Source organism: Simochromis diagramma, unplaced genomic scaffold, assembly GCF_900408965.1.
Source record: "Simochromis diagramma unplaced genomic scaffold, fSimDia1.1 OVJJ01000596.1, whole genome shotgun sequence".
Taxonomy (NCBI): domain Eukaryota; kingdom Metazoa; phylum Chordata; class Actinopteri; order Cichliformes; family Cichlidae; genus Simochromis; species Simochromis diagramma.
Genome location: NW_024387245.1, coordinates 5,186,703 through 5,197,533, shown reverse-complemented (window position 1 = coordinate 5,197,533; position 10,831 = coordinate 5,186,703). Strand labels below are relative to the sequence as shown.

At 40.5% G+C, this 10,831-nt stretch overlaps 1 protein-coding gene across 1 annotated transcript; it reads left to right on the top strand.

Moving 5' to 3' along the window:
- Positions 1 to 752: 752 nt before the first annotated feature.
- ptger4b (prostaglandin E receptor 4 (subtype EP4) b) lies at positions 753 to 4,689 on the top strand. Its single transcript, XM_040000570.1, has 2 exons — positions 753 to 2,005; positions 3,178 to 4,689. The coding sequence occupies exons 1-2, from the start codon at positions 1,226 to 1,228 to the stop codon at positions 3,745 to 3,747; spliced, it is 1,350 nt and encodes a 449-aa protein (XP_039856504.1). The 5' UTR covers positions 753 to 1,225; the 3' UTR covers positions 3,748 to 4,689.
- Positions 4,690 to 10,831: the final 6,142 nt, after the last annotated feature.

The following is a 10,831-nucleotide window of genomic DNA, read 5'->3' as shown; positions in this document are numbered from 1 at the left end:
GCTGACTGGTGACTTTTTTGAAAAGGGATCGAACAATCTGCAGCCTTCTGTTTCCTCATTCAAACAGATGGTAAGTCAATTCTTTCTCAAGCTTATACTTAAAGTGCCAATCACAGTGTGTGTCATGCTTCGACTTTGATCATTTTACTTTGATGGAGGTATACGCACAAGTAGCAGTCGAACAAAGTAAAAAAAAAAAAAAGTTTAAGTACATTAAGTTCATTTTTCAGCTTAATTTTTCCAGCAGAGTGGTTTATGTTGTAGTGTGGTACCTATAGTTTATATCCATAATGCATCAATATGGCCGGGTTTATTCATTCTTTATTCATTTCTTAAAGCAAGTGAAAAATGACTACATAACCTGAAGAGTACCGTGCATCATGATCAAGATAACAGCGCATCAACACTGTATTTGTGTTGTATGAAAATAAGTCGGGAAACTGGTGTGCAGAGCTGTTTTGCAACTGTGGCGCAATAAAAAGTGCGACTTTTCCCTCTGTGTAAAGACAAAGATGAAGCAGGCTTCTAGACTTTAGTTAGACTGTTTCACATCATTTGAGTTTCCTCTGATTCTGGAAAACCACTAAATCATCTCCTGCTATCTTTTAATTTGGTTGATAAATAAAGTCGCTTTTTCTTTTATAAACCACACTTATATACTCTATTTCATTAGATATTTTTTATGCATGGTTATTCCCAGTTTAATTAACTATTCTGGTTCAAACCAGCTGTTGTTATGACTTTTGCGGTGACGAAGACGTTGATAAACTCACGTCCTCGTAGGTGCACACTTGGAAATCCAATCATAAAGAAGACCTGAGACACTCATTTCTAACCTGCGCCTTCTTTCTGACGGCTTCTCTGCTGCAGATGGTGTTTGGTTGTGTTGCTGCGCGAAAAGCTCGCTGGTTAAAGGAAATACAGAGGAGGAGCTGCCGTCAGTGACCCAAGAGGAAACTACTCTGTCAGATGATGGTGTCATTACAGCGTGAAGCGCAGCTCGCAACCTCGGTCGGAGCATCTCTTGCAAAGCAAAACCACCTGAGTGAACGTTTGTCTCCTGTGGATCCGTACTTTCACCAAAGATATGGAGTATAAATTCTGTGCGTAAAAAGAGACGTTTTGGAGATATGGGTTTGGTTACTGGAGAACTGGAGGAACGAGCATTAATGGGAAGTGTCACTGCTTTGCTCAGCGTGAACAAGTGAAAGAATTCATTGCAGTTATGAACTCCACGAAAGAACAACCCGGATTTCGTACGCCCACCATCCCGGTGATTATGTTCATCTTCGGGGTGGTGGGGAACGTCATCGCCATAGTTGTTCTGCGAATATCACGAAAGGAACGAAAAGAGACGACTTTCTACACACTTGTGTGTGGCCTGGCGGTGACAGACCTGCTGGGCACCTTGCTGGCCAGCCCCGTCACCATCGCCACCTACATCAAAGGCACCTGGCCTGGAGCTGATCCATTGTGCCAGTACTCCGGCTTCATCCTGCTCTTCTTTTTCGTGGTGCAGCTAGGCATTGTATTTGCAATGTCAGTGGAAAGATACCTGGCGATAAACCACGCATATTTCTACAACGAGTATGTCAACCAGAGACTCGCAGCGCTGGCTCTTTTAGCCATATACATTTCCAACGTTGTATTTTGCGCGATGCCCAGCATGGGGTTCGGTCGTGTGAAACTCCAGGAGTCTGAGACCTGGTGTTTCATCGACTGGAACAGCAGTGACACAAGTGTCAAGACTTTTAATTTGATGTACGCTGGGGTGAACTCGGGCATCGTGCTGGCCACTGTCATATGCAACGTGGTCGTGTGTGGAGCTCTGATCCTGATGCACAAGCGGTTCATCCGCCGCACGTCTCTGGGAACAGATCCGCGGCGCGTCGCGGAGCTCCGGCGCAGACGAAATTTTGGACGATTAGCTGGGGCAGAGATCCAGATGGTGATCCTGCTTATAGCTACATCCGCTGTCGTCCTCATCTGCTCCATACCTTTAGTGGTGAGTATGGCGAAATGGTAACGAGCAAGCGCGCCACTAGTATATGCGCGCACTAGACGGTCACAGAGTTTTAACAAGCTGGTTCTTTCGAGACAGAAAAACCAGGAAAGATATTGTGTTAAACTTGATCAGAGTAATGAAAAAATAGACTGTGCGCACGCAAACACAAATACCAACACAGGTTTTACGCATATGCTTTCGAATGTTGTGTCCTTGGTTTAGAGCTTTGTGGTCTGATGACACACTTTGTGAGCCGTCACACGTTTCGCTGTTAACACCCTTTGTGCTTTCACTTCAGCATACACACATACACACGTACACAAGGGAATACGTGTGTTTGTGTGGGGGACTAATGCGAGTATTTACAGTAACCAGTGTCGTTAAATTTGCTAACTTCAAAAGTCTCAATTCTCAGTTTATTCTCAGCTTTATCAGCAGACGTCATTGTCCAACCTGAGATAATGTCAAGGAGCAAAGTTTTGAGTGTTTTTGTTAAAACATCGTCCTCTTTGTGTTACTTTCGCAGAAGTGAACTGTGCACTAAGAAAACTGTAGCTTCAATTAGTACAACCCAGACAAGTGGCACGTTTATCTTTTAGATCAACTCAACAATACATTTGCAAAAGCTTTATATTCTCACTGTGCCCGTTAGAAACGTTTTAGGATAAGGTTTTTTTTTCTTAATATCCGTCAAAATTATGATGTAATGATTAGAAATTATAAGAAGAAATTCATTGTAATGTTAGTAGCGATAACTGAGTGCTGTTTTAAATCTTAAGATTTAAACTTCCGGGCCTGCGGGTCTTGAAAAAGACAACTGACGATTAGACTCGGGGGAAGCCCAAGTGCCAAAATCTCATTTGCTATTTGAGAGCAAGAAATGTGGGAATTTCTTTTATTGGCTTCTTGCTCTTTGTACTTTACCTCAGTTTGCAGAAGTCAGATAGTGTCTGTTTATGCTTGACTATTCCATTTCAACTGTGTAAGAATATTAAATAAATATATAAAATATTACTCTTAAATGAAGGAATCAGGTGTAGCCAATCAAGTGTCGACAAAAACCAAAAAATTGAATTGTTTGCTTTTGCGAAATGTTATAAATAAATAAATGAAAATGTTCTTAATGCTTATTAAACTTTTCTACCTTTCTGTTTTCTCTGCTTGCCTCTCAGCTGAGGATCTTCATAAATCAGCTGTTCAGAAACCGCAAAGACGAGAACTCGATACTTGACGACCTGCAGGCCATCCGCATGGCTTCTGTCAACCCCATCCTAGACCCCTGGATCTACATCTTGCTCAGAAAGACAGTTGTTCTCAAGCTAATGGAGAAAATCAAGTGTCTGTTCTGTAAAATGGGTGGACGGGGACGAAGCAGTGGCAGGCACTTCCTCTGTGCTGACGGTTATCTCTCCTCATCCATCGTCTCTCGGGACTCACCATCACTGATGTCCCGTGAATTGCGGGAAATGGTGAACACATCGCACACCATGCTGTACCCATCAGAGAGAAACATGCAGGCGCGTGGGTCAGTTCAGGCGGGAGTGCAGGGTGACTCTAGCATTCCTGCTGTACAGACATTGCAGGTCCCCCAGGAGGTCCACGGGTCTAAGAGGGGACACGGAGTATTAGAGGACAAAGTGTCGGAAACACCACTGAAAGAGCCTCCAGTGTGTCCCAAAGACCCACCTCTACATGTCACCTTTACAGATGAGACAGCAGATATACAAGAAAAATGTATATAACCATAAGCATAATCACCAAAATAAGACTTTCCCCTCACAGATGGGAACCAGTGAAAGCACTGCAAACAAAATTTGGAGACTGAAAATTCTGTCAGTCTGTAGCTATCTTGTGGACTGCTACAAACATTTGACAGATGAATTACAGACCTTCTGTAAGTACCCGTTATCAGTGTGTCACTCCACGTTCATTCTTTGCTATATTGCTAAACTCACATGAATACAATCACATAACTTTTATTAGTACAAGCCCACCGGGGGAGCATCATAAAGCTCTCCTGTTGCACTTTTTGGATTTCAGTTCATTGCCAGGTTGTCTTTGTTTCGCTGTGATTCAACAACCTGCACGATGTCTGTAAAGAATTTGTTGTGTTAAAATGTGAACAGTGTGCCAGGATGTTAATTTATTTTTAGTGTGAAATTGTACGTTACTGTCTTCTCCGTGAGAAGGTTCGGTTAGTTTGAAGATAGGTGCGGGATGAATGTGTGTTCGTGTTTTATTTTGTTTGTTTGTTTGTTTCAAACATTAAACTTTTATTGGTTGTCAGAGCAGCTCTTTCATCAAAACTATGATTATGCCATCCCCTGAATCCCATAACAAAGGCAGCTATACACTAGAGTTCCACAGTGCAGACACTGGAGGACATTAGACTTCAAAGTGACTCCTAAAAATCCTTCTAATCTAATTTAATTTCTAATGCAATGCATAATAATCCCAGCTAATCAGAGTTTATAAGGAAGATAAGGCAGGAAATGAAAGCTGAAGCCATGACCTCGATATACTGCTGCTATAGACTTATATAAATATAAACACACGTTCATGTTCAGTGTCAGATTTATCACAAAATGTTGTGTAAATGTGTCTAATGAAAAAAACAGCAACAACTGATGTACCAAATTTATAAACAAAATAAAAGTGTCTAAATATTCATATAAGCTAATAAACGTCAGTGTGTTGTTTTCTTTTGGCATCAACAGGAAGAGTGAATGATGATGAATGATGTGCAAACAAGTATTAACAGCAAATAAATGCTTGATGATGTACAGCTACTGTACGTCAGTAAGTTCTGGAAGAATGACACATTTTTTTGAAGCTTCACTTCTGTACAGCACCACAGAGGATTTTAAACAGTCAAGATGTGACTGAAGCGCAGGTGTTCAGCTTTAATTTGTTTCATTAAGTGTTTAGAAATTACAGCTATTTTTATACACAGATCCACATTAAAAAAGGATTGTTTTAATGCGTTAATGAAGTCAGTGACTGCTTGAAGTCTAGAACCCAATGTTGTGTTTGTCTTGAGATGATCTACCAGGTCTTTGCTTCAGTTGCCTTTAGTTGCAGTTCTATTTGTGGAACCGCAGTGTCTGATCAGTTTTGCAGCATTTGCTGAACCTCAGCAGAGAGTATTCATCCTCTGCTTTTAGCAGCAGTCACGTCATCAATAACCAGCAGTGACCCGGTTCCACAGGCACATAACAACATAACAACATCATGTTTGACAGATGACTTGCTGTTCCTTTCCTTCTCAAGGTTCAAGGTTCAAGGTTCTTTATTTGTCACATGCATAGTTATACAAGTATAACACACAGTGAAATGTAGCCTGACACGCTCCTCGACATGTGCAAAAATTGGGGGGGGTGTAGAGGAAGAACATTATATATATATATACAGACATATAGTATATACACTGGGTGAATGTGCAGTAGTAGCAGCAAGCAGGTGAATTCTGTACATTAATATGAATAGACATCTGACTATTTTACAGGTTTCCACATGTTTCCCTTCATTCTGGTGCAAAATAATCTTGGTTTCTTCTGTCCAAAGTTTTTTTTTTTCTTTTTTGCATTTTTTCAAAACTCTGCATGCTCTTTTAGATGTTTTCTGGTGAATACCTTGCTGGTTTTCCTGTTTTTTAGTCTGACCAGTGCTTTGCGCCTTCTTGTAAACCTTCTTGATTTCCATCCACAAAGGTATCTCCTAATTATGGACTTTAGAGCTCTTGTTGACATCTCTTTGGACCTCGTAATGAGAGTTCCAGTGACCTGTTACCAAATACAAGATCAGCATTTGAAATGAACCCAGATGTTTCGTCTGCTGTGATGGAATAATGAAGGGACAGACATCGCCTGGTCATGAGACAGCTTGTCAGTCAAATGTCCGATTACTTCTGAGCATCTGAAAATGGGGTACTGTGTCTGCACTTCAGTCACATCTTGACTGTGTGATTTAAAAGCTACTGCTGTGGCATACAGAGGCAAAACACAAAAATATGTGTTAATGTCCAAATACTTATGAACCTACTAACATTACAAGCAAGTGCTTCTCCGAATCTACTGAAAACAATATTGATCAGTCCAGCAAAGACTGAGTTAAAATCATTAGTTATCACTTCAGGGTTAATGGCGTTCACCACTTTGTCAATTAAAACAATGAGGCTGGTTCAATTCTGTTCAGTTTATGTAGCACCAATTTAAAGTACTCATTTAGAACTTTCTATTCTAAGGTAAGGATCCTACAGTATTATAGATAAGGGATCATGGATTGTTGGGTGTCAATGAGCAAGTACGTAAGGACAACGGGGACAAATAACATGACTGCGTGTGTTTAGGAAAAAAGCGAAAAGCGAAAAGAAAAGGATCGAAAAAAGACAACTTACAGAACAAAGCATAAACTACAGAGAGAGAGAAGACCAAAGTTAAATAGTGGTCGGTAAATGCAGAGGAAGTAAAAGGGAGTTTTTAGGATATCCGGAGATTAAGGAATTACAATAGTCCAGCCTACAGGTAACAAATGCCTGGCCCCATTGTGGAAGTGATTCTTTGCAACAAGAAAAAAGCAAAAAGCAAAACAAAAGGGAAAGTAGACGACTTCAACACAACCCAAGTGAAATTTAAACATTTCTATGCTATGGATGTTTATAAAAGACGTAGCACCTGCCATCCCCTTGGTCAGCACTGACTGCTTTGGGCAAATTTAAAATCAATAGCCGGTTCAGACGGCAGGATATCGTTCACTTGCAGACAGCTGGTTTCTTTACCCCTGATGATTTCCAGTTCCACTGTGGCCTCCGTCCAGAGCCTTCCGAGAGCAATGAAATGCCCCTCTGAGAACAATAACCCTTTAAAGACAGCTCTGACCTCAGAAATCTGTTAAAGCTGTAGAGCCTCTCGGGAGACAGGAAATAGTGACTGACAAAACAGCTGTGACAGGATTTTAGCAGAGACTCGGAAGGAAAAACGATTCTCCTTGGAAACTTGTCCCTTCTCTCCCCATCTCATCAGCTCGCGCCGCTAACATGTGACAGCCTGTTTTAGACATTTAAACTCTCGCCATGATGAGCCTGTGAAAACAAAGGGTTATTAGAAGATGCCATTGAAAAAGAGGCCAGTTGTGACATTATGGGCTTTTAGAATAACTATTGCACTATTTTAACTTGAGCTGTTTTTACCCAATCAGGATATTTGAGGATGAAAACAGAATCAAATTGATTTAGACGATGTTTGTCAGAGAGTAGCTGATGAATAATGGCACTTATTAGCATTGCAAACCATTTAAAAAGGTTGTAATTACATTCTAGCTGATGGCTTACCAAACTATACTGTGCACTAATCGTTTTCATGAGCTGGAATAGAATGGCTGATCTTGTTTTTATCTTGGGAGTGTGTATCTTCATGGCAACACGACCATAGCAGGAACTATCACAAAGGTTGTTCTGAGTATTTTGGCAGATGTATCTGAAGGCAGATTTTGTCAAAACAATAGCCTCTCTGCAAAACTGTGCAGGCTGCAATCATGAAACTTTAAGACGTGTAGCTTATATTGAAATAAGAGCCAAGAAAGGTGTGGTCCGACACATGGCCACTTAGTGCTCGTGCAGTAATGCAGAAAAGACAACTGAGTGACAGGTTGTGCAATCCCATCCCAGCATGCTGTCATGTGTATTCTGTTGCAATGCCTTCAGGACATATTACAGTATCGATCAGCCACTGAATAGTGGTGCTGGCTGCTTCTTGGCAGTTTATAACTTTATTTATACGACTGGAGATAAAGAGCAATGCATGACACATTACGCCATCTCAATATTTATTTCACAGAAACAAAAATGCAGAAGTATTGTGTAAAAAAAAAACTAAGCACACCCCATGATTCAATAGCATGTAGAAGTACTTTTACTAATAACTGGAAGCAAACATTTTCCCATTTGATCTGATTTAGTCTCCCACATTTTTGAAGAGGAATTTTGTCTCATTCGTCTCTACAGTGTCGCCTCAATTCAATGAAGTTTGCAGTTATGCACGGCTTTTTTAAGGTCCCATTTCTGTAAGTTAGAGGTCTAGGCTTGATTGGGCCATTGTGACACCTTGATTCTTTTCTTTTTTAGACATTCTGTTGTACATTTGGTGCTGTGTTTGAGTCATTGTCCTGTTACATGACCCGACAGTTGGACAAATGGCCCAACGTTTGATTCTAGAATACTTTGGTATACAGAGGAGTTCATGGTCGACTCAATGACTGTAAAATCAGTCTAAATTATTATGTCTCTGCCACTGTGCTTGACAATTGGTCAGAGGTGTTTGTGCTGATATTTTGGTTTGTTCAGATGCAACTTTACACATTTAAGCCGTGCTGGCATGCTCTTTTTAGATATAAGAGGGTTTCTTCTGGCAACCCTGGGGATATCTGCTCCTGAGAAGATGGGTAACTGTGAATAATTCTCACTGTGGAATGACTTGTGGACTTCACTTTGATTTAACATGTCCTTTTAAGCCTTCCCATGGCAGCAACAATCACTTCTTTATAACCGTTGTAGATGCCTTTGTTTGAACCCACATAAATTGTTCTAGAGAAAAGTAAAAAGAGTTATCTTAATCTGTAGGACTTTTTGTCTGGTACCCAAGCGTATTCAGCAAATAAATAAAATTCATCCTCCAGGGATGACTTGCCTTGCAGACATCTTCACATAAAACCACCCAATAACTGCTGAGACTGTTGATCGCAACATGAAGTGGCAGATTGACTAATACTTTTATCCCTTGAGCTACACTGTTAGAATGGGGGGGGGGAAAGTTCCCAAAACTCTGCTGAAGAGTAGGAAAAAGCCAGTAGCCAGTATATACCTGACGGCGTCAGAACAACTTCAAAGCAGCCGTACTCTTAGAAAAACAAACGTTTTGACTTGTCCCAGAAATGCTGAGGCATCTGTGAAGTAGGAGGTGCAGGTTCGACTGAGCAAAGCCAGTTGGTTAACAACAGTTCCTTTTTTTCATGCATTTTCTTTTATTTCTTTTGGAAAGTTTGGATTTACATTGAAATTGAACACGTGGCTTGACCAGCATTTGAACCATCCAAATACAGTGTGTTTAAAATCACTTGGCGCACCCTGATTATACACAGGTGACCTCCATTCATCTTATTATGCAACTTCTAAAAACAACAACTGCGCCAGCGATGTTTTTGGGTGTGTCTCAGACAAGCGTGTCACAACTTATATAATCTTTATATATACATATATATTTCAGAAGTTAGATTACGTTGTAGAAATGTCTTCTTTTTCTCTTTGCCATATTTCTCTATTTCAAAAAGTGTTAGTAGTTTGTTTTCTTTCCTGTTATTATTATTATTACACAGTGTTCCTGTCAGTCATCTGAAGCGCTGACATTTATCACCACTGAGAATCAATCTATATCCCGCCTCGTGTTTACATTACCCATCTGTGGTGCTGACTGATCAAGTAATTAATTATATGCAGTTTACGTTCACCTTCCTAATCGTCTTTTTTTTAACTGAAATGAATGTTTTTCCCATCCTTCCTACAATCCAGACAAGAAAAGGGAAGTGACTGCTCTATGCAAATAACTTCAACAGTTTCTTGGAATCAGATGTTCCAGCTAATCAGGTGAGACTTCACAGATGTGCCCCTCACTTGGAGGCATACAAATTCTGTACTGACCAAATCTGCTAATTTTTTGGAGTGTGAGAGCCGTACCTTGATCATAAAACACACTAAGCATGCACTTTATTAGGTACACCTTGTTGGTACCTGGCTGGACAGCCTTTTCCCTTCAGAGCAGCCTTAATTCTTTCTGACATGGATTTGGTTTAATATTTGACATGATAGCATCACAGTTGCTGGAGATGTGATGGCTGCACATCCATGACATGAATATGACATTCCAACACATCTAGAAGATGCTCTGTTGGATTGAGATCTGCTGACTGTGGAGGCCATTGGAGTACAGTGAACTAACCATCACTAGATGGGATCACTGTTGTCCTAAAGAGATCGATGTAAAGGGGTGTGCAGTACCCCTGCTTCAAAGTTTGATGTTTGTTGTATGTTCATAAATGTTTTTCTGCTTACTTTAGTTGTAAGAAGTATTTATTTGAGCTTCTATGGCCTTAGTTTCAGCTCAAAGCAGTGCGACTGTTTTCCTCTGATCTAAGGCATTAAGGTGTTTTTCCTCCAAGAACTACCACTCGCTAGATATTTTCTCTTGTTCAGACAATCCTCTATAAAACTTAGTGGTGGTAATGAAAAATAAAACAAAACTGTGAAGGCTCAAAAACATTTCTAAGAACTTGGTGTTCATCATTTTTCAGGAAACGAGAAGTGGGTTAACAACTTTAAGCTCTTCAGCCGCAATGAAGCTTTGAAAGTTGGTACTACCAGTTCCTACAGGTGGCCCAATTTTCCTTGATTACTTAGAAGGCCATCTGTCTCCACAAAAGTAGTGCTGGAACACATTGTGGCACCATACCCTCATGAGCATTATCTGAGCAGTATTGTACTGCTTCATAAAGATGATGAGAAAAAAGGCAATTCAACTGGGGGAAACTGACAGGAAGAGGTCTGGCAAACCTAAAGCCACAACAGAAACAGAAAACCGTTTCTAAGAGTTAACAGCTTGGATGATAGGTGTCTCACAGCACCACAGCGTCAAGATAGCATACAAGTGGTTGCAGCAAGCAATTCACAGCTCTGTGCTGTTAAACACCGCCAATGGACTACTGAAGACTGGAAGAAGGTGTTGGAGATGAATCAAAATTTAAAATCTTTCTGTATGCCGTCAGCTATGCAAAAACAAG